The sequence below is a fragment of the Neomonachus schauinslandi genome, chromosome 7, assembly GCF_002201575.2.
Source record: "Neomonachus schauinslandi chromosome 7, ASM220157v2, whole genome shotgun sequence".
Classification (NCBI taxonomy): domain Eukaryota; kingdom Metazoa; phylum Chordata; class Mammalia; order Carnivora; family Phocidae; genus Neomonachus; species Neomonachus schauinslandi.
Window position 1 is genome coordinate 21,511,350 of NC_058409.1, and position 24,826 is coordinate 21,536,175.

At 36.9% G+C, this 24,826-nt stretch overlaps 1 protein-coding gene across 1 annotated transcript in view; it reads left to right on the plus strand.

Annotated features, from left to right (window-relative positions):
• ADAMTS19 (ADAM metallopeptidase with thrombospondin type 1 motif 19) overlaps window positions 1-24,826 on the plus strand; it is a 257,812-nt gene that overhangs the window by 74,738 nt on the left and 158,248 nt on the right. The window contains 1 exon segment of the mRNA XM_021701899.1: window positions 3,118-3,161. Within this exon segment, the coding sequence (XP_021557574.1) occupies window positions 3,118-3,161 (44 nt within the window).

The following is a 24,826-nucleotide window of genomic DNA, read 5'->3' on the forward strand; positions in this document are numbered from 1 at the left end:
ATGAACCCAGGGTCTTGGGATCGAGCCCCACACTGAGCTCCGCATTGGGCTCCCTGCTCTGCAGGGAGCCTGCTTCTCCCTCTGCTTGCCGCTCCCCCTGCTTGTGCACGCTCTGTCTCTCAATCTTTCTGACACATAAATAAATAAAATCTTAAAAACAAAGAAAAAAGAAGTACAGCAACCTCTAGAAGCTGGGAAAGGTAAGGAAATGGATTCTCACCTAGAGCTTCTGGAAGGAACCCAATACTGCTGATACCTTGGTTTTAGCCCAGTGAAATCCAGACTTCTGACTTTGAAACCGTAAGATAATACACTTATGTTAAATCATTATATTTGTGGAATTTTTTACAGCAACAATAGGAAACTAATACAATGTAATTTAAATGTGGAAGTAACCATAAATTAAATACAATCTAATGTGACTTTTTAAGCAGTCGCAAAAAAAAAAAAAAAAAGAGAGAGAGAGAGAGAAAGGAAAATAAAACTAGATAGGAAGGAAGAGAAAAACAAAGAAGAAAAGAACAAAAGTATAACTTGGGTAATAGAATTTACAAATAATAGAGAAATCCAAATATATCCATAATAAGATATTAAATTCACTTCTATGTTATATAAATAGGTTTTATAATTTTAGCTGTATACTGTTTATAAGAGACCTAGAGAAAATGAAAGCTGAAAGTAGAACAAGGAAAAAAGATAATACCAAGCAAATCTCAATGTATTACTAATATATTAGTATTTGTTAATATCAAACATAATAGTTTTTAACTCAGAAAACATTAGGGTACATAGGATTTCTATACAATAGTAAAAACTAATTCAAAATAAATTCTAAAAATTCAGAGAGATAACTTAGTTTCAACATAAAGGAAAAATCAGCAGAATCAGAAGGAAACAATAAATGTATAACCACAATGGAATTTTAACACCTCTTTTTCAGTAACAGGTTTAAAAATAAATTCAGAATTTCTCATTCTCTTAAGCAGTTTTATATCAGAATTGGTTATATAGCTAGATCACATGTATAGCTTTGCTCCAAACAATTTGAGAATATACGTTTTTAAAATTTTAATTCCAGGATAGTTAAGATACAGTGTTACATTAGTTTCAGGTGTACAATGTAGTGATTCAACAACTCTATACCTTACTCACTGTTCATCACCATACACGTATTCTTAAAATCCCTTCACCTTTTTCACCCATTCCCCCTACCCACATGCCCTCTGGCACCCACCACTTCTCTATATTTAAGAGTTGGGTTCTTTGTTTATTTCTTTACATTTTAAATGAGCATGGCATGTTTACAAAACTATGCACAGATATTAAATCACAGCTGCTCCTGATGAGCCAAGCAAAATGTGAATTGAAAACTAACCATTGTAATCATCAAAGTAGATGCCATTGGTGAAATTGACAGGAGTGTTGCACTTAATTTTCATCATTTTTCATTTAGAACAGCATTCAGATGGCTATAACAGAGGAATAAATAACAATTTTTTTTATTTCTCCCTCACACACACACAAAGACTAATTATTGTATTGTTTGTAATAGTAAAAATTCTGTAGGATCTAAACATCTTTGCTTATCAGTAGGAAATTGCTTATAGTATAGAAATAGCTGCAAGAACAACAAAATACAACAAAAACATCAACAATTAATTTTGGAGAGCTTACTAGGTGCCTGGCATTCTTTTAAAGTTTTCTGGGTGTTAACTTATCCAACACATTCACTAAACTCACATTAAGGTGTTATATACATGGGGGTGCCTGGGTGGCTGAGTCAGGTTAAGCATCTGTCTTCAGCTCAGGTGTTGATCTCAGGGTCCTGGGATTGAGCCCCATGTTGGGCTCCCTGCTCAGCTTGGAGTCTGCTTGTCCCTCTCCTTCTGCCTTTCCCCCTGCCTGTGGTCTCTTTTAAATAAATAAATAAATGTGTGTATGTATGTATGTATGTTTTCTATATGTTAAATCACCTAATCTGTACTATAAACCTACATGGTAGATAGATGTCATTATTACCCCCTCTTTTTTGTAGAGATGACAGAGGCATAGGAAGGTTAAGTAAATTGCCTAAGGTCACATAGCTGGTAAAATTCAAAAGGTAGATAAAATTGTGCTTTCATATAGTTGGTCTCTGAAGCTCTTCAAGATACAGTATTCAAATAGCAAAATGTAGAATATTCTTCATGGTTAGACCCTGCCTGTGTAAAAAATACTAATTTCCTCATGCCCTTTTTAAAATGATTACTATCAGTCTTTTAAAAATTTTGCCAATGTACGATATAAAATATTTGCTCTTTTTTTTTTAAGATTTTATTTATTTATTTGAGAGAGAGAATGAGAGACAGAGAGCATGAGAGGAGGAGGGTCAGAGGGAGAAGCAGACTCCCTGCTGAGCAGGGAGCCTGATGTGGGACTCGATCCCGGGACTCCAGGATCATGACCTGAGCCGAAGGCAGTCACTTAACCAACTGAGCCACCCAGGCACCCAAAATATTTGCTCTTTTAAACTGTATTTTTTACATTTGAATCTTCTATCTGGAGATTATTTTTGTGCCTGTGAAGCAGAGATCTTACAATATTTGTCAAATAGAAAGCCATGTCCCAATACCAGATACTATTTTTTGTGATAAAAAAAGGAAATCCTGTAAAATTCAAAACAAGATAGAACTTTATTATTGAAATATTTTTTTAAAGATTTTATTTATTTATTCATGAGAGACAGAGAGAGAGAGAGAGAGGCAGAGGGAGAAGCAGGCTCCCAAGGAGCAGGAAGCCTGATGCAGGACTCGATCCCAGGACCCTGAGATCATGACCTGAGCCGAAGGCAGACGCTTAACCATCTGAGCCACCCAGGCGCCCAATTTTTGAAATATTTTTAATGAAATAAGGCAACATGCTTCAGGATTATACCAGGAAAAATGTGTCATTAAAAATTTAATAATTCTCATATTTTCTTAGAATTAAAATTTAGTTAATCTTACTTTCCCAGTTCTATTAAATTCTTGGAGATAAAGTATATGGTTCAATTGTTCACATAACTATCAAAAACGAGTCTCATAATCTCTATTGACTGGAAAAGTTTATTTTTACTTCCATTTTCTGTTTCCTTTTTAGGAAAGATTTCTGTGTTCACAAAGATGAACCATGTGATACTGTCGGTGAGTGCACGTAAAATTTTTTACACTTTTTTACACTTTTTACATCATTTGTTTAAATATAGGAAATTATTTGAGAGCGTTGGTTTTAATGGAATGTTTTTAGAAAGTTGGAGGTATGTATTTCCAACCTATGTGTTTAATCATTGGTCAGCACTTCAGTTATTAATGACACAGCCTAAAGACATAAATATACTACATACTGGAGAAAAATTTTAAACGATGCTTTAAGAATATCATGAGTTTTATTTTCTTATCACAGAGATGTACCATAGGTTCGACAAAATGTATTAATGTCAATATGATTGACCTTTTTCAGGCTAATGAATTTTTTTTTTTGAGTTATGTATGCTTGAAGTTCTTTGCAGACCGTGTCAAGAAACTCCATCTCATTTCCCCAGCAAATGAGGATTTTCTATATATGAAGTAGTAAATTTTCTGTATTTTGTCCTGGATATCTAAAATTCCTAAAATATAACATACAGCCAGTAGAATTCATGAAACCACAGCTCTTCGAGAGAATGGCTACATATATGCTAACCTAAGTGATATATCTGTATAATTTACTTATTTGTATTTATATAATAACCATATATTAATTATATTGCTATGTACATATATTAGTTTAAAATCATGTAGTTGTATATAATAAGGCATTATTGGTAAGGTATAGTTAAGAGTCATGGTCTGGTTTTGACATGTCATGTGGGGTCTATTTCTGTAGGGTAGGATGTATTTTCGCTTAACCATCTTTGATGTGTCATATGTTCTTGGTAAGATGAGCAACCCAAAAAGGGCAAAAGCAGCATAAAGGGGTACAGGTGTTTAAAAAAATCCATCCTAACTAGTTCCATCATCTTAAGTTCTCATCAACCATGGGTGAGGAAAATCTGAGATAGTAAGTGGAAAATAGTTATAATAGTGTTAAGCAGTTAATGATGGAATCAAAGGAATGTTTGGCTCACGAGGGGCTATAGCATAAAAAGATCTGGACCCCCAAGGAAAAGCTGACTTGATTTAGGGATGATCTTTCTAATGTTAACTCACCTGCTTCCTGCAGTTTGTTTTTTTTTTTTCTCTCCTCTTCTTGTCGGAATCTCCAGAAATTAAATCTCGATGTAGAGTTTTAGTCAACCTAACCACAGAAGCTTTGAATTACTGATGAATCCTGTATCAAGACAATTACCTTTTCCTCCACTTAAACAACTATATTGCCCCTAAAGCCTTCTTTAATATAGGTAGATCCACTTCTTGCCTCATTCGAGTACCTGAGAGAAATCAGCAGCTGGGGCAGTATCTCCCATAATTATGCATGCTAACCACCTCTTTCTAGTGTGGATGCACAGCCTAAGAAAGCAAGTGCTAACATAAGGCAAACAAATTTCCTTTTGATTATGACTGTGTTTCACATCTTGCTAAATCTGTTATTTGAAAATAGCATACATATTCATGATATATATTATCTATGAAGCTTATTTTCTGGTTTAAAGCACATTTGAATAATGAAGTACCTTGATGTGTTTGGACAATCAGAGTTCATCAGGAAAGCATTGTAATCAGTCCCTCTCTCTATCCATCCTGTCCATTAAGAGCTGGTAGAAACTGGTTTTAAATACTATAACATAGGATTTGGAAAGTCCAATGCCCTTCCTGAGATCTCTCGTTATTTCTGAGTGCTTAGATTCTTGGGGTCACCTTCTTGATGGCATTGTTGAATCACTGCATCCTTCATCCAGGGGCCTGGGCTAACCTCTGGGCTTCCAAATGTGTGAGCTAATAAATACCTCTATTATTTAAACCAACTTAAGGTTTTTATTTCTGTAACTTGTGATGTAAGACATAAGACGTAGATTTTCCCTAATACTCATATACTCATTTATAAGGAAAAAAGAATATGGGGCAATATTAATAATTTCTGCTATTATTAAGAGGAAGCAGGTAAACTCCTCAATGAATTATTCCCAAAGTTAAACAAACATATGTAGCTTGCAGGTCATCTTAACAGCTCTCAATCTCTAGTATCACAAAACAAAAGAGATTAGGGCTCAATAAAGTATTCATTGACACACATTTAAAAATCTCCTTATAGGGTAAATACCCAGTAGTGCAATTGCTGGGTCATATGGTAGCTCTATTTTCAACTTTTTGAGGAACCTCCATACTGTTTTCCAGAGTGGCTGCACCAGCTTGCATTCCCATCAACAGTGTAGGAGGGTGCCCCTTTCTCTGCATCCCCACCAACATCTGTCGTTTCCTGACTTGTTAATTTTAGCCATTCTGACTGCTATGAGATGGTATCTCATTGAGGTTTTGATTTGGATTTCCCTGATGCCGAGCGATGTTGAGCACTTTTTCATATGTCTGTTGGCCATTTGGATGTCTTCTTTGGAAAAATGTCTGTTCATGTCTTCTGCCCATTTCTTGTTTGGATTATTTGTTCTTTGGGTGTTGAGTTTCATAAGTTCTTTATAGATTTTGGACACTAGCCCTTTATCTAATATGTCATTTGCAAATATCTTCTCCCATTCTGTCAGTTGTCTTTTGGTTTTGAAACAATGAATCATGGAACACTACATAAAAAACTAATGATGTAATGTATGATGATTAACATAACATAATAAAATTAAAAAAATAAAAAAATACAAATCTCCTTATATAATACTATGGGGTGTATTTTTGCCAAATGCTTTTTTTTTTTTTTTTTTTAGAGAGAGAGAGAGAGCTCGTACAAGTTAGGGGGAGGTGGGGGCTGGTGGAAGAGGAACAGGCAGAGGGAGAGAGAGAATCCTAAGTAGGCTCCACACCTAGCATGGGGCCCAATGTGTGGCTTGATCTCAAAACGCTGAGATCATGACCCCAAGATCATGACCTGTGCCAAAATCAAGAGTTGGTTGCTTAACCAACTGAGCTACCCAGGCTCACCTGTCAAATGATTTTCTTAAGTCAGCATATACCTTCTTGCCTCTTCTATCTATTACTGATGTGAAGGAAGCCCATTTCACTTTGGATACTACATAATGAACACTTTGCATGAGAGGAAGGAGAAAGGAATATGAATTTTCTATTTATTAGTGTGGATAATATAGGCCTGAATGATGACTTTAAGATTATAATTTCCCTTACGTCTCCTAGTAGGTATAGTAAGAGAGGAAAGACAGCAGGCAAAACTTTTAATTTATGGTATTAACATGAATTATTCATAAGAAGAATGCCTGTATTTTAGAAACAATGGTTAGACTTAGGCTATGCATTATAATTTGAGCAACATGTTAATGAACATTATCTCACTTAATTCCTTCAAAATCCAAACTCTTTTATTATCATTATTACTTTATAGGTGAAGAAAACACCAGAATAGAACAGAGTATGGATTTTGAAGTCAGACATCCAGATTTAAATCAGACTTCTGCTGTTTATTACCTACATGGATGTGGGCACATTTTTTTTAAATTTTTTTTTTTAAGATTTTATTTATTTGCGAGAGAGAGAATGAGAGACAGAGAACATAGAGGGAGGAGGGTCAGAGGGAGAAGCAGACTCCCTGCTGAGCAGGGAGCCTGATGTGGGACTCGATCCCGGGACTCCAGGATCATGACCTGAGCCAAAGGCAGTCGCTTAACCAACTGAGCCACCCAGGTGCCCGTGGGCACATTATTTAACGCATTGGAAGTTGGATTCCTCACCTTTGCAATAGAAGCTGTATTATTGACCCCACAGAATGTTGTGAAACTGTAACATTTGCAAAAGCGGCTCATTTTTAATTGGCATTCAGTATGCACTGGGTTCTATCACATCCTTTTATTCCTGTGAGAGGTTACAAATTTGCCCAGCATCACTGTTAGTAAGTGGTGGTACTGGCCTCTGCCTCAGATCTTAGAATAATGAGTCAGCTTTCCTCTATAATGTAATATACTTGTATAATAGAGGACAATACAGCTAGAAGTGCTACGTGTGAATGAAGTTACAGAATAAAATTGTATAAATTAAAATATATAAAGAAATGGCAAATATACACTTGGAAAAAACTTATTTATCAGCATTTTAACTTTGCAACAATAAGATATTTTGCTCATTTGCTGATGCAAAAGATATGTACATCTTAAATGTGTTAGGCTATATTGGAGTTGTGGGATATTATAAATAAATGATTCATTTGATAATTTGTACATATTTATTAATCTTATATTTGAAAAGCTGTTTAGAAGGTAAAAAGTAAGAGTTGTTTTACCATTTTCTCAGTCACTTTTTCCTGTTGTTTTTGTCACATGTATGGTTTGGTAGATTGGTGGATAGGTATATAGATACTGGAGGAAAAAATGCTATTAAATGTTTTTATCAACACAGTATCAATTCTAACACATATGCATGTTCACTCTCTAACATTCTTGAAGTTGAGATTCATTTTGTAACCAGAGACCTATAAAATTGTGCCAGTGTAATTCAGAATTTTAAGATCTTAGGTTGGGTGAACTCTGTGATATCAGCAAATTTCAGGAGAAATAATATACAATTCTGGATGCAAGTGGCAACTGTTTATTGGTGTTGCTGGTGAAATTGCCTTACTTTCTGTGGCAACAAGATAATGATCCCCAAAGATGTATGGGTTCCAGCCCTGGAACCTGGGAATATGCTGGGTTACATCACACAGGGAAATGAAGGTTGCAGATGGAATTAAGGCTGCTGCCCATCAACCGACCTTAAAATAGGGAGATTATCCTGGGCTGTCTTTCTATGCCCAATGGAATTGCCAGGATCCTTAAAAGCTGAAGAGGGAGGCAGAAGAGCTGAGTTAGAGGGAGATGTGATTACTGAAGAAAGGCCTAGAGAGATGTAATGTGAGAAGGTTTCAACTCATCATTACTGCCTTTGAAGGTGGAGGAAAGTGAAACATCAGCAGCCTGTAGTATCTGGAAAAAGCAAGGAAATGGATTCTCCCCTAGAGCCTCCAGAAAGATGTATAGAAAGCCTTGTGATACCTTGATGTTAGCCAGTGAGAACTGGGCCAAGCTTCTAATGTAGAGAATTTAAGATAGTAGACTTGGGTGTTTTAAGCCACTAAATTTGTGGTAATATATTACAGTAGCCATAGAAAAATAATATATTTTCCAATAACTAATTACCTCCTCCCATGACTTAGAGAGAAGGAATCCAGAAATCCAGTGCTCTCAAATCTTTATAGACTGGGGGGGGGGGGGGCTGGTCAACAATCCTCACCCTATAGTTTATTTTAAGAACTGGTAATGATTTTTGCATTAGATAAAAAATAGAAATTTGTATCATGATACATAAATATATGTAAAGAGCAACAAATGAGGGTTGTGCTAAGAAACATGATTAATGATAGGTGAACACTTCTAGCTGAGAGACTAGACTAAAAAAATAGTCTCTCTCATCTATGAGCAGTGAAAGAAAGGTAATCAATTCTTTAAAATCTTTCAAATACCAAGCACTAAGGATTTTACAGATGAGTTCTACTAAAATTACAAAGAACAGACCATTCCAATATTATACAAGCTATTTTAGAGAATAGAAAAAGGTGAATTAAAACCATATAAATTTTTACCAAATCCTGAAGAGGACAGTGTAAGAAAGAAAACAATAAGCTTTTCTCTCAGGAAAGAAATGAAAGAATTCTAAACCAAATATTAGCAGATATCATCTCACAAGGTATTTTTAAATAACCAAGTAGGGTTATTTTATTTGAGATTTATTCCAGAAATACAGTGGTAGTTTAACATTAGAAAATCTTAAAATGTAACTATGTAATACAATTAAAGATAAAAACCATATGATCATCACAATGGATAAAGAAAATGTCCTTCATACAACTCAAAACACATTCATGGTAAAGACTCTTGGCAAAAGAGAACAAAGTAGAAACTTTATTAACTTACTTAAAGATATTTACACAAAATGCATAAATATCTTTTGAAAAATAGTGAAGCATTAAAAGCATTCCTTTCAAAATCAGAAACAAAGAGAGGATTTTATTATCACTGTTTCTATTCAACAGTGCATTGGAAATTTTAGGCCTTAAAATGCAGTGGATGTTATGATTGTCTCCATTTAAGCAAAAAATAAAGAATATGCAATTAAATTATTAAAATTAACAGGAAAGTGATGTGTTAGATATCCAAGCAATATTCAGTAACCACTTGCATTTTATATACCAGCATTTTTCAGTGAGACATTTAATTCAAAAATTCTATTAAATATATGGAAAAAATAAAATTCTTTGGAATACAACTAATAATAAAATGCATAGGATATATAGGGAAAATTATTGAGCTATTTTATAATTCAATCAAGAGGGTATAACTCAATGAAGATATAAACTATACCCATGGTCTGAAAGACTAAAGATGAAACCAAATGGCCATTTCCCTCAAATTGACCTAGTGATGGAATGTATTTCCATAAAAATTCTAAAGGGAGTTTTGGAGGAAAATTGATAGGCTGATTCTAAATGTTATGGAGGAGCTTAGGCCTAAGAATTGCCAAGACACTAGTGAAGAAAGAATATGGAAGGGAAATCTGTTTTATCACATATCAAGCACAGTATGTGATAAATAGGACAAGGCAGCTGCATGTGTTTGGGAAATTGACAAAGACACCAGAACACCCAGAGCAGAACACATGATGTTAAGAAGTTTGTTTACAAGGAGACAAGTTAAAATGAATCACATGGTTTGAATTTATAAAAAATTAGAACAGAAAATATAGAAAATTAATTTTATATTTTTGAGGTAGAGACAAGTTTTTTTAAATAACACAAAAATGCTAATTATAAAGGAAATGCTTGATAAATTCAACTATATTCACATTTGAAATTTCTATGTATCAAAAGATATCATAATAACACCGGGGGAAAAAACAGACTTCTCTGAGGTAGAAGACAACCATATTTCATGGATTTTAAGGTGCCTTTATTGTCATTGATTTTTAAGACTTACCATTATATAATGTACTGCTGAAGAGAAAAAAAAACCAATGCGGTAAATTCTTAATTGTAAGACACTATCGATTGTAAGGCAAATCACAATGTGAAATAACGTGAATCTTGGAATTAGTGATGTATTTGCAACACATGTAACCAATAATTATTAGAACCCAGAATATAAAAAACAACACCTATAAGAAACAAACAAGAAGTAGATGTACCAAATAGAACCAAAGACTCCAACAGCCATTTTTAGAACAGAATACATCAAGGGTGAATTAAAAGAGAAAGAAAGAAAGAGAGAGAGAGGAGAGAGAGAGAGAGGAGGGAAGAAGAAGGAAGGAAGGGAGGGAGGGAGGAAGGAAATGAAAGGAAAGGGATGTCAACCAAATTAGTAGTAAGAAAGACGTTCAGATTACAAGGAGGTTTCTGCCAATGAAAATGATTTTTTAAAAAAAGTCTGATATTACCAAGTGCACTTTTAAAAATCAGAACAAAAATCTCCCATTCGTTCTAGAAATCTTAATAAATTCACATTTCAGCTTCTTGTTCTGATTTCTATGTATCTCTTTGGTCTTCATATCCATCTTTGTCTTTCTGTGCTGTGTTCCAGGTAACTTTTTCATCTGTGTTTCTCAGTTTATACCAATTGTCTATTTTTTTTCATACATGTATTTTTTTTTTTAAGATTTATTTAGGGGCGCCTGGGTGGCTCAGTCGTTAAGGGTCTGCTTTCCGTTCCGGTCGTGGTCCCAGGGTCCTGGGTCGAGCCCCGCATTGGGCTCCCTGCTCCACGGAGAGTCTGTTTCTCCCTCTCCCACTCCCCCTGCTTATGTTCCCTCTCTCTGTGTCTCTCTCTGTCAAATAAATAAATAAAATCTTAAAAAAAAAAATAAAAGATTTATTTATTTCAGAGATAGAGTGCACAGGGGTGGGAGGGGCAAATGGAGGGGGAGAGGGAGAGAATCTCAAGCAGACTCCCCACTGAGTGTGGAATCCAGCGTGGGGCTCGACCTCAAGACCTCATGACCTTGAGATCATGACCGGAGCCAAAACCAAGAGTCGGACACTCAACTGACTAAGCCACCCAGGTGCCCCTCTTCATATATTTCTTAATAATTTCATATGTTCAGCTATCAAGGATTTTTTATTTCAATAGCTCTTTTATTTCTAAATACCCCATTTGGCTTTTTTCTCTCTCTGCTATGGCATTTTGATAACATACTGAGCCTTCCTCATGTATTCAGTCTCTTCTTTTAGGTTGAAATCATTAAAGGTATACTTTTGAACATTCACTTAACTAATAATTCTGTTACTGACGTTCTTGTGGTTCTAGTCCTATTTACTCATTTTGTTGAATCTTGTTTTTGGTGACTAGTCACTCAGTCATATAATTTTGTATTTGAGTTCTTATTTCTTAATTTCTTTTATCTGTGGGAATCCTGTATGGCCTGGAAAAGAAGTACCTTTCTCAAGATAAAATTTTTATTCACAGGGGTACCTGTGGGGAAAAAAAAATATTTACATATACCTTAGGAGTATTAGAGTTAATTTCTTGGGTTAGTATTCCTTGGACCATTCAGGTAATGTAAATTAGATATGCCAACTATGAATGTTCTCAGGGGAGGCCTTTTTTAAAAAGAGAGTCTAGGTCAAAGTAGACAAGGTTTTATGCCATTACCTTTTGCCAGGGAATAGTTGTTTTACTAAACTACTCTTTCATTGTGTTGAGGGAAAGGAAAATGGTATCCCCTCCTTCTCACTTTAGATAGAAATAACTTTATGTAGAAGTTTCAGTTCCAATGTCTTACCTTGAACAGTCTCTCTTTTTGTCTCAGTGTCATGACTTGGCCTGAACACCTTTGATTTTGAGTTTGGCAAACACCCAGAGGAGCTAACATATTAGTGCCAGCTCAAAACTCCGCATTCTCCTTTCTTTTCCTTAGGCCTACGGAGGATTTCCCTTATTTATATACTCAGCCTTGAATTTAGGGGATTTTTGTTATTTTTCATTCAGCATTTATATGTATAGGGTTGTAAACAGAATTGTCTTGCTGCTAGAAATGGAAGTCCAGAAAAACTTTTAAAGCATTATTATATATATATACATGTATATATGTATAAAATATATTTTACACACTATAGCTTCTCTTGGTCACACAGTTCACTTTGTTAGCATTCACATGTGCTGTGAATGTTTTCTGGAGAATTTGTGTTAATAGTTATGATGACTCCCACAAGTTTTTAAAAAAATAGTTTTAGAAGCTTCCTTGTAGGTACTTAAATTGTATATAGACTATAAACCAGTTATTCTCAAACTTTTTGGTCTTAGCACCCTTTTATGCTGTTAAGAATTAGTGAAGATCCCAAAGGGCTTTTTTTATGTCAATACAATTTGTCAGTTGTCACCATATTAGAAGTTAAAGCTGAGAAATTCTCAAAAATATTTTAAGTCATTTAAAATGATCAGTAATAAACTCATCAGAGGTTAGCATAAAGAACATACTTTTTATAAAAATTCACTCCATTATTCAAAACAAAAAATACCGAGAAGACATGGCTTTTATATTTTTGCAAACCTCTTTATATCTGGTTTGTCAAGGACAGCGCAGATCTTATATGTGCTTCTGCATATACAATGTTGCTATTTGTTATTTTGGTTGAAGTGTTTGAGGAAAATAAGGACCTCACAAAGATAGGTAGTTCGAAAATGGATGGGTACTTGGCATTTTAGCATCATTTGTTGGTCAGTTAGAAAATATTAGTTCACTGAGTTGGGCAGATCTTGTAAATGTTGGCACATTTCACCATGCAATAAATATTAAAAAAATCGTACTTGTCGATATCACCCTAAATCTCATCAGAGAAGTTTTTAAGTGTTGGAAAGCTGCCAAGCTCACATTGGCAGATGAAAATTTTCCGATATTTGGGTGCCTGGCTGGCTGAGTTGGTAGAGCATGTGACTCTTGATCTTGGGGCTTGTGGGTTAGAGCCCCACGTTAGGCATAGAGATTATTTTTAAAAAGAATTTGGGGGGACGACTGGGTGGCTCAGTCAGTTAAGCATCTGCCTTCAGCTCAGGTCATGGTCCCAGGGTCCTGGAATTGAGTCCCGCATCGGGCTCCCTGCTCCACGGGGAGCCTGCTTCTCCCTCTGCCTCTGCCTCTCTCTCTCTCATGAATAAATAAAAAAATAAAAAAATAAAAAAAATAAAAAGAATTTGGGGCGCCTGGGTGGCCCAGTCAGTTAAGTGTCTGCCTTCAGCTCAGGTCATGATCCCAGGGTCCTGGGATCGAGTCCCAGGTCTGGCTCCCTGCTCAGTGGAGAGTCTGCATCTCCCTCTGCCCCTTCCCCCTTTTCATGCGCTCTCTTTCTCTCTCTCTCAAATAAATAAATAACTTCATAAAAATTTTTTTAAAAGTAAAAAAAGAAAGTTTTCCAGTATTATGATTTCACTTGATAGTTTGGATTTTTGTCACTGGCCTATATATATAAGTAGATAAATGCACACACACCATCAGTTATATATATTACCTATTACATATATAACAATAGGTAACATATTCATTATGTATATCTACACATACCACCTGTTCATTTCCTTAGAGGGGCAGGTTGCATTCTGTTCATTTTGGGGTGAATGTCAGCACAATTCCCAAGTCTGAATAACCAGTGTTTGTCTGTTAGACATTCTTTCAAGTAAAAATGGTGTTCAGTGAAAAACAAAGTTAGTTCAGCTCATAACTCAAACTGCCTCACAGATCTGTTCCTAAAGATAACATCGTATTTTCAGTCTGCAGCAGATATGCTTTATCTATACTTCCTTTTTTTAAAAATTTTTTTATTCTTATATTATCCCCATACATTGCATCATTAGTTTTAGATGTAGTGTTCCATGATCCATTGTTTGTGCATAACACCCAGTGCTCCATGCAGAATGTGCCCTCCTCAATACCCATCACCAGGCTAACCCATCCCCCCACCCCCCTCCCCTCTAGAACCCTCAATTTGTTTTTCAGAGTCCATCGTCTCTCATGGTTCGTCTCCCCCTCCGATTTCCCCCCTTCATTCTTCCCCTCCTGCTACCTTCTTCTTCTTCTTCTTCTTCTTTTTTTTTCTTAACATATATTGCATTATTTGTTTCAGAGGTACAGATCTGAGATTCAGCAGTCTTGCACAATTCACAGCACTTACCAGAGCACTACCCTCCCCAGTGTCTATCACCCAGTCACCCCATCCCTCCCACCCCACCCCCCACTCCAGCAACCCTCAGTTTGTTTCCTGCGATTAAGAATTCCTCATATCAGTGAGGTCATATGATACATGTCTTTCTCTGATTGACTTATTTCGCTCAACATAATACTCTCCAGTTCCATCCACGTCGTTGCAAATGGCAAGATCTCATTCCTTTTGATGGCTGCATAATATTCCATTGTATATATATACCACCTCTTCTTTATCCATTCATCTGTCAATGGACATCTTGGCTCTTTCCACAGTTTGGCTATTGTGGACATTGCTCCTATAAACATCGGGGTGCACGTACCCTTTCGGATCCCTACTTTTGTATCTTTGGGGTAAATACCCAGTACTACAATTGCTGGGTCATATGGTAGCTCTATTTTCAACTTTTTGAGGAACCTCCATACTGTTTTCCAGAGTGGCTGCACCAGCTTGCATTCCCACCAACACTGTAGGAGGGTTCCCCTTTCTCCGCATCCCCGCCAACATCTGTCGTTTCCTGACTTGTTAATTTTAGCCATTCTGACTGGTGTGAGCTGGTATCTCATTGAGGTTTTGATTTGGATTTCCCTGATGCCGAGCGATATTGAGCACTTTTTCATGTGTCTGTTGGCCATTTGGATGTCTTCTTTGGGAAAATGTCTGTTCATGTCTTCTGCCCATTTCTTGATTGGATTCTTTGTTCTTTGGGTGTTGAGTTTGATGAGTTCTTTATAGATTTTGGATACTAGCCCTTTATCTGATATGTCATTTGCAAATATCTTCTCCCATTCTGTTGGTTGTCTTTTGGTTTTGTGGACTGTTTCTTTTGCTGTGCAAAAGCTTTTTATCTTGATGAAGTCCCAATAGTTCATTTTTGCCCTTGCTTCCCTTGCCTTTGGTGATGTTTCTAGGAAGAAGTTGCTGCGGCTGAGGTCGAAGAGATTGCTGCCTGTGTTCTCCTTTAGGATTTTGATGGACTCCTGTCTCACACTGAGGTCTTTCAACCATTTGGAGTCTATTTTTGTGTGTGGTGTAAGGAAATGGTCCAGTTTCATTCTTCTGCATGTGGCTATCCAATTTTCCCAACACCATTTGTTGAAGAGACTGTCTTTGTTCCATTGGACATTCTTTCCTGCTTTGTCGAAGATTAGTTGACCATAGAGTTGAGGGTCCATTTCTGGGCTCTCTATTCTGTTCTAATGATCTATGTGCCTGTTTTTGTGCCAGTACCATACTGTCTTGATGATGACAGCTTTGTAATAGAGCTTAAAGTCCGGAATTGTGATGCCGCCAGCTTTGCTTTTCTTTTTCAACATTCCTCTGGCTATGCAGGGTCTTTTCTGGTTCCATACAAATTTTAGGATTATTGGTTCCATTTCTTTGAAAAAAGTGGATGGTATTTTGATGGGGATTGCATTGAACGTATAGATTGCTCTAGGTAGCATTGACATCTTCACAATATTTGTTCTTCCAATCCATGAGCATGGAACGTTTTTCCATTTCTTTGTGTCTTCCTCAATTTCTTTCATGAGTATTTTATAGTTTTCTGAGTACAGATTCTTTGCCTCTTTGGTTAGATTTATTCCTAGGTATCTTATGGTTTTGGGTGCAATTGTAAATGGGATCGACGCCTAAATTTCTCTTTCTTCTGTCTTGTTGTTGGTGTATAGGAATGCCACTGACTTCTGTGCATTGATTTTATATCCTGCCACTTGACTAAATTCCTGTATGAGTTCTGGCAGTTTTGGGGTGGAGTCTTTGGGGTTTTCCACATAAAGTATCATATCATCTGCAAAGAGTAAGAGTTTGACTTCTTTGCCAACTTGGATGCCTTTGATTTCTTTTTGTTGTCTGATTGCTGTGGCTAGGACTTCTAATACTATGTTGAATAGCAGTGGTGATAGTGGACATCCCTGCCGTGTTCCTGACCTTAGGGGGAAAGCTCTCAGTTTTTCCCCATTGAGAATGATATTCGCTGTGGGTTTTTCATAGATGGCTTTTATGATATTGAGGTATGTACCCTCTATGCCTATACTCTGAAGAGTTTTGATCAAGAAAGGATTCTGTACTTTGTCAAATGCTTTTTCTGCATCTATTGAGAGGATCATATGATTCTTGTTCTTTCTTTTGTTAATGTATTGTATCACATTGATTGATTGGCAGATGTTGAACCAACCTTGCAGCCCAGGGATAAATCCCACTTGGTCGTGGTGAATAATCCTTTAATGTACTGTTGGATCCTATTGGCTAGTATTTTGGTGAGAATTTTTGCATCCATGTTCATCAGGGATATTGGTCTGTAATTCTCCTTTTTGATGGGGTCTTTGTCTGGTTTTGGGATCAAGGTACTGCTGGCCTCATAAAATGAGTTTGGAAGTTTTCCTTCCATTTCTATTTTTTGGAACAGTTTCAAAAGAATAGGTATTAATTCTTCTTGAAATGTTTGGTAGAATTCCCCTGGGAAGCCATCTGGCCCTGGGCTTTTGTTTTTTGGGAGATTTTTGATGACTGCTTCAATTTCCTTAGTGGTTATAGGTCTGTTCAGGTTTTCTATTTCTTCCTGGTTCAGTTTTGGTAGTTGATACATCTCTAGGAATGCATCCATTTCTTACAGGTTATCTACTTTGCTGGCATAGAGTTGCTCATAATATGTTCTTATAATTGTTTGTATTTCTTTGGTGTTGGTTGTGATCTCTCCTCTTTCATTCATGATTGTGTTGATTTGGGTCATTTCTCTTTTCTTTTTGATAAGTCTGGCCAGGGGTTTATCAATCTTGTTAATTCTTTCAAAGAACCAGCTCCTAGTTTTGTTGATCTGTTCTACTGTTCTTTTGGTTTCTATTTCATTGATTTCTGCTCTGATATTTATTATTTCTCTTCTCCTGCTGGGTTTAGGTTTTATTTGCTTTTCTTTCTCCAGCTCCTTTAGGTGTAGGGTTAGGTTGTGTATTTGAGACCTTTCTTGTTTCTTGAGAAAGGCTTGTATTGCTATATAGTTGCCTCTTAGGACTGCCTTTGCTGCATCCCAAAGATTTTGAACAGTTGTGTTTTCATTTTCATTGTTTCCATGAATTTTTTTAATTCTTCTTTAATTTCCTGGTTGACCCATTCATTCTTCAGTAGGATGCTCTTTAGCCTCCATGTATTTGAGTTCTTTCCGACTTTCCTCTTGTGATTGAGTTCTAGTTTCAAAGCATTGTGGTCTGAAAACAGGCAGGGAATGATCCCAATCTTTTGGTACCGGTTGAGACCTGATTTATGACCTAGGATGTGATCTATTCTGGAGAATGTTCCATGGGCACTAGAGAAGAATGTGTATTCCGTTGCTTTGGGATGCAGTGTTCTGAATATGTCTGTGAAGTCCATTTGGTCCAGTGTGTCATTTAAAGTCTTTATTTCCTTGTTGATCTTTTGCTTAGACAATCTGTCCATTTCAGTGAGGGGGGTGTTAAAGTCCCCCACTATTAATGTATTGTTGTCAATGTGTTTCTTTGCTTTTGTTATTAATTGCCTTATATAATTGGCTGCTCCCATGTTAGGGGCATAGATATTTACAATTGTTAGATCTTCTTGTTGGATAGACCCTTTAAGTAGGATATAGTGTCCTTCCTCATCTCTTATTACAGTCTTTGGTTGAAAATCTAATTTGTCTGATATAAGGATTGCCACCCCAGCTTTCTTTTGGTGTCCATTAGCATGGTAAATGGTTTTCCACCCCCTCACTTTCAATCTGGGGCTGTCTTTGGGTCTAAGATGAGTCTCTTGCAGACAGCATATCGATGGGTCTTGTTTTTTTATCCAATCTGATAGCCTTTGTCTTTTGATTGGGGCATTTAGCCCATTTACATTCAGGGTAACTATTGAAAGATAGGAATTTAGTGCCATTGTATTGCCTGTAAGGTGACTGTTACTGTATATTGTCTGTGTTCCTTTCTGGTCTATGTTGCTTTTAGGGTCTCTCTTTGCTTAGAGGACCCCTTTCAAGATTTCTTGTAGGGCTGGTTTTGTTTTTGCAAATTCCTTTAGTTTTTGTTTGTCCTGGAAGCTTTTTATCTCTCCTTCAATTTTCAATGACAGCCTAGCTGGATATAGTATTCTTGGTTGCATATTTTTCTCATTTAGTGCTCTGAATATATCCTGCCAGTCCTTTCTGGCCTGCCAGGTCTCTGTGGATACGTCTGTTGCCAATCTAATGTTTCTACCATTGTAGGTTACATATCTCTTCTCCTGAGCTGCTTTCAGGATTTTCTCTTTGTCTATGAGACTCGTAAGTTTTACTATTAGATGTCGGGGTGTTGACCTATATTTATTGATTTTGAGGGGGGGTTCTCTGTGCCTCCTGGATTTTGATGCCTCTTTCCTTCCCCAAATTAGGGAAGTTCTCTGCTATAATTTGCTCCATTATACCTTCTGCCCCTCTCTCTCTTTCTTCTTCTTCTGGGATCCCAATTATTCTAATGTTGTTTCGTCTTATGGTATCGCTTATCTCTCGAATTCTGCCCTCGTGATCCAGTAGTTGTTTATCTCTCTTTTTCTCAGCTTCCTTATTTTCCATCATTTGGTCTTCTATATCACTGATTCTCTCTTCTGCCTCATTTATCCTAGCAGTTAGTTCCCCCATATTTGATTGCACCTCATTAATAGCCTTTTTGATTTCAACTTGGTTAGATTTTAGTTCTTTTACTTCTCCAGGAAGGGTTTCTCTAATAACTTCCATGCTTTTCTCAAGCCCAGCTAGTATCTTTAAAGTGATGATTCTGAACTCTAGATCTGACATCGTACTAATGTCCATATTGAGTAGGTCCCTGGCAGTCGGTACTACCTCTTTTTCTTTTTGTTGAGGTGATTTTTTCCATCTTGTCATTTTGTGCAGAGGAGAATGGATTAATGAGAGAACAAAATGCTAGCAGAGTAACAGCGTCCCCAGAAAATATACTCTAAACAAATCAGAAAAGACCTGAAGCAGTGGGAAAAGAAAGGGAAAGAGAGAAAAAAGAAAAAGAAAAAAAAAGAAAAAGATAAAGATAAAAACAAACAAAAACAGAACAAAACAAAACAACAACAACAAAAAAAACTAGAATGTGATCAAATATGATCAGACTGGTATATAGATCAGCGCCACACACTAGATTTTGGGTGTGTTTTGGTCTGTTAGAAGAAAGTGCCTCCCAAAATTTTAAAGAAAGAAAAACTTATATATATACAAAAATAAGGGTTGATATGATGAAGGGATGGAATATGACTGTAAAGATGGAAATTATAAAAAATTTTATAAAAGGAATTGATAAGAAGTTGTTTGAAAAAAGAAAGAAGACGATTTAAAAAAAGAAAAAAGAAAAAAAAGGGAGTGAATGTGATCAGGTAGGGGAGTAGAAAAAAAACCATATACTAGAGATTTAGGGTATATTTTGATCTGTTAGAAGAAACTATCTCAAATTTTTAAAGAAAGAACAACTTATATATATATGCCAAAAATATGGGTAACTACTATGAAGGGATAGAATATGACTCTAAAAATGAAAAATAAAAATGTTTTTAAAAAAGGGATTGAAAAGATGTTGGTTGAAAAAGGGAAAAAGAAAAATTAAAAAAAAAAAAAAAGACAGTTAAAAAGAAAAATTAACTTTGAAAGACTAAAGAAAAAAAAGCCATGAATTCTATGTGTATTATTCCCCTAGCACTGGAGTTCTGCCGTTCTCATTGATGGGTAAACTTGGTCTTGGCTGGCTGTTCTCACTGATCTTCTGGGGAGGGGCCTGTTGCAGTGGTTTCCAAATCTTTGCTGGAGGCGGAATTGCCCCACCCTTGCCCGGTCTGGGCTAAGTAATCTGCTCGGGTTGCTCTCCGGAGCTTTTGTTCCCTGTGAGGTTTCCGTACAACTTTGGAGGCAGAGAGTGAAAATGGCGGCCTCCCAATCTCTGCCCCGGAGGAGCCGAGAACTCGGGCCCTGCTCCTCAGTGAGACCCCAGAGAAAAGCCGTCAGTCACTCCCGTCTCCCCAGTCTCCGGCCGCACTCCGTGCTCACCCAGCCTGTGACCGGGCGTTTCTATCTCTGGCACCCGACTCTGAGTGGAGTCTCCAAACCCAGCAGATCCCTGCGGTGTGCTCCCATGTTGCTCCTCCCGGGGGGGGAAGGGGAGTCTCCCCGGATCTGCCACTTCTTGGGTCCCTGCTGGAGGAGCAGTGGCCCAACTATGCCGCGGATCACAGTTTATGGGAACCCCGAGCTGAGAGCCCACGCCTTGGCTCCGTCTCTGCAGCTGGCTTCCCCGCTCTGATCCCTGGGAGCTCTGCCACACTCAGGCACCCCCGGTCTTTCTGTGACCCCGAGGGTCCTGAGACCACACTCTCCCGGAGGTTTCCACCCCCCACTTAGCCACCGGAGTGACGTCCCTCAGCAGAGCAGACTTCTAAAAGTTCCGATTTTGTGCTCTGTGGCTCTATCACTTGCCAGAAGCGGCTGACAGAGGCCCCTCCCCCGCCGTCTATCCTCCCGAATATGGCCTCGGATTCACTTCTTCACACGTCCTACCTTCCAGAAAGTGGTCGCTTTTCTGTTCAGAGAGTTATTGCTATTCTTTTCTTCGATCTCCTGTTGAGTTTGTAGGTGTTCAGAATGGTTTGACCCCTATCCAGCTGAATTCCTGAGAGGAGACGAAATCCAGGTCTCCTACTCCTCCATCATCTTGTTCCTATACTTCCTTTTTGTTATGAAATATTAAGAGATGTGTATACTCAAGGGTGCAGATTTAGTAAAATTAATACCTTTACTGCTTCATCTAGGACATTTTAAAGGGAAATTGTCATTTTTCCCACTGGGAGCGAGTGTCAGTGAAAAATAAAATGACTGAGCCAAGTTTGGTGCCACTGCCTTTATTTGAGCTAGGCCATTGTACCTACCATGGCTTTTGTCCCATCAGTGCAAATATTGATGGTTTTGACCTTGTGGACCTCTTGAAAAGGTCTTAGAAAAGATTTTATAGAAGCCCAGGATTCTGCAGAACACTCTTAGAGAAATTCTGCTGTAACTTGGGAATGATTGATAATCAATGGTGAGAAGTCAGTGATTGCTAGTGTGTGTGTGTGTGTGTTTAATGAAGCCTCCTAAGGACTTTAAAGTGTAGAACATGGGTAAATATGTAGAGCTGGCAAAGGTATACATTGGTCACTATGAGATTTTAGCTGTGACTATTTTTCTAGCTCTTGTTCAGGAGAGAGGCTATGCATCCCTAACCACCAGATTTTCCATTCTGGGATGCTCTGATCCTCTCTGCGTTCTGTTGCTAAGACTTGGATGCTCCTGCATTATTAATAAGCTTTCTTGTCCTATCTTTTAGCAGATTGGAATGATGGTTTATTCTTCTGCACACTTCTGAATAATTCTGATTTTATGTACTTGCAAATTGTCAAACAAGCATACAGACCACCTAGAAAGCAACTGCCAAGAAGAAACATATTCAGACACTAAAACATACTTAAATAACCCTTTCATGTTGACACTGTACATGTGAGAATCTCCAGACACTTCCCTTTCCAAACACCAGTACATTCTCCAAACCACATTTCAGCAGAAGTAATCATTTTTATTGGGTGAGAAGAAGAGGTTAAGCCAATTTTTTTAAGTAGCTTAATTTTCATTAAAATAGCTATTGTCCATTTTCTTTTGCGTTATGGCACCTAAAGCACAGAGAATTTTAGAGACTGGAAATATGTAATTACTGAGATCAACTCTATTTTAATACCCTTTTGGTTAGAACTATATTTCTTCTACCAAAAAAATCATGCTAGTTTCATATTCAGGATTTTGAAATTTGTATTCTTTTGGACCAGGCAAAGAATAAAGTTACCATTTTTCCTGTATAAATCTTACTTTCTAATTGAATTAGTAATGTAATTAAGTCTTCAGGGGAATTCAAATACACTGGGTGTTCAACGTCTTCAAAGTCCCATTCCAAGGCCTTGAAAGATTCAACAATCACAGTGGGCCCTCTTGCTCACTCAGTCTAGTGGCATATATCTAGTTTATATAAAATTATACACAGTTAAGGCAATGCATGTGTCTAACAGGTTTAATAATCTCTTTTACTAAACTAGATCCAGGTTTGAAATACCTAGAATTTATTATATTGGTATGAGATATGTTGTTATAAATTGCTGCTCAGTATTTAATAATATGGATGTGCCCAGAAATGCAAACAGAATATATTCTATGTGGTAGACAGAATTCTAAAGATGACACTCCTAACATTCCTGTTCCCTGGTTGCTCAAACACTAATCTAGGTACTGTTGTGAAGGGATTTCGCAGATTTAAGTACATTCCCTCCATTCACCTTAATATTTGGAGGTCTAATTCCATTCACCTTTTAAAGCAGAGGCAAGGGACTGAATTGTACCAACAACCTATATGAACATGGAAGCTGGTATTTCTCCAGACGTGAGCTAAGAGTCCAGCCTGGATGATACCTTGATTTTGACCCTGTGAGACGCTAAGCAGAAAACTCAGTTAAGCCATCCCAGACTTTTGACCTATTGGATTGTACAGTAATAAATGGATGTTATTTGATGCCACTGCATTCTTTAAGATTTTATTTATTTATTTGACAGAGAGAGAGAGAGCACCAAGCCAGGGGGAGCGGGAGAGGGAGAAGCAGGGTCCCCGCTGAGCACGGAGCCCAACATGGGGCTCGATCCCAGGGCCCCAGGATCATGACCTGAGCTGAAGGCAGACACTGAACCACTGAGCCACCCAGGCACCCCTACAAGCTGCTACATTTATAGTAATTTGCTATGCAGTTAGAGAAAACTAACACTGTCAGACTAAAGGCTGCGTATGATTATACATTATATGTTGGGGGTTTATATACTGGAAGAAAATAAAGCCATCTCAGATGAAATTATAGTTCATGACCCTCTGAAACCAGAGTAAGAAAAAAGAAAATATGTGTTAAAAAATAAAAGTTAAAAGGAGACATTCAAGGAGATTTTCACTTACCATACCATACCTACCAGCAGTAGAACATTGAAAGGATTTTAAGAGGATTTTGCAAGAATTTGCTACAACCTACAATCTTTGCAATTTCTCCACATTGAATATTTTTTCCCGTTGTTGCATCAGTGATGAACAAAAAACATACTAAATTAAAATGGGTCTGAACATTTTCCCTGTGGAGCAGCAAGGAAAAGTGTGGGGAAAACTGGGTGTCAATGGAAGTCAGTTAGGTGGCACCAATCAGAATATAGGAAAATACACCAAAGTTTGGGCTTTTGGCAAAGAAAATAAGAAAACCCAAGGAGTCAGATTAAGCCACTCTAGCTTTGCAACAAAAAGGCCATGACATTCATATACTGATAAGGTGATCATATAACCTATAATTTACACTAAGAGACTTCGAAAAGTTAAAGGAGGTGTAATTAATAAGAATGTTTGGACAAAAGCATAAAATAAGACGATGCCCCAGGCAGATTAACTGTATGGTCACTCTATTATTAACATGTTTCAGACATGATTTTACATATTATTCAGAATTGTAAATTATACATTCAAAGTACTTAATTCAGAAATCTTAAGATATAATTATTTCTGTAATTTAGGTACTTCATTACTTAATCCCCCAATCACAACAATTAAGCTTAGTAGGAATCAACAGAAGAGCATTTGCTACATGTGTTGGAAGCTGGTTTTATACCATTTCTCTCAACCTTCTTTCCTTCAATCCAGATTCCACAGAGCATTATGGTCTGAGTGTGCTGTCAGATACATCAGGAAAAGGTGATGATTTTCATCATGTTCTAAATTCTGATCTCTGAAAGTCCTCAAATCAGACTTAGAGGATAATAGGAACTGTGCTTCTTTATTTGTCCTTCCTCCTCGATTTTTCTTGGTTCTTTCATTGCAGATGATCTTCTTTTGACTTATTTTTCTCTCCTTCTCTTTTTTGTTTTTCATTTATCCTTTTTTTTTCTCCAGTATTTTGTAGTAACTGCTCTGTGCCTAAAAACATATTAGGTGCTAGTTGCTAAAGACAAGAGTGGTGAATAAAATGAAACTATTTATACAATCTTTTAAATCTTTTCCTTTTTGCTTTCCTTTCGTTATTCTTGCCTAGGTAACTAAAAAAGTATTTCCCATTTGTCTTCCTTTACTCTGAACCACGCTTTCTCTCCACATTTATATCATCATGGCTTCCAAGCATAAATCTATTGATACACCTCTCTTAAGTATCAAAGAGCATTAGTATTTTTTTTAAAAAAATTTGGGTCATCAAAATTTAATAATCTCATGATCAGAAGATTCTGTCTTGATCTCAGTTAGAATTTTTCTATATCATTTATTTTCTTCTAGTAAGAGGATTGAAGAAAATTGAATTTATAAATCATCTTTTCTCTTTGTTTAATTATAAGTATGTACTAATATCAATGTAATCTATATAATTTTAATGAAATTTTTCAGTAGGTGAGTTCTATTAGGATATATAGAATATTATCAATTATTAGATGGTAAAA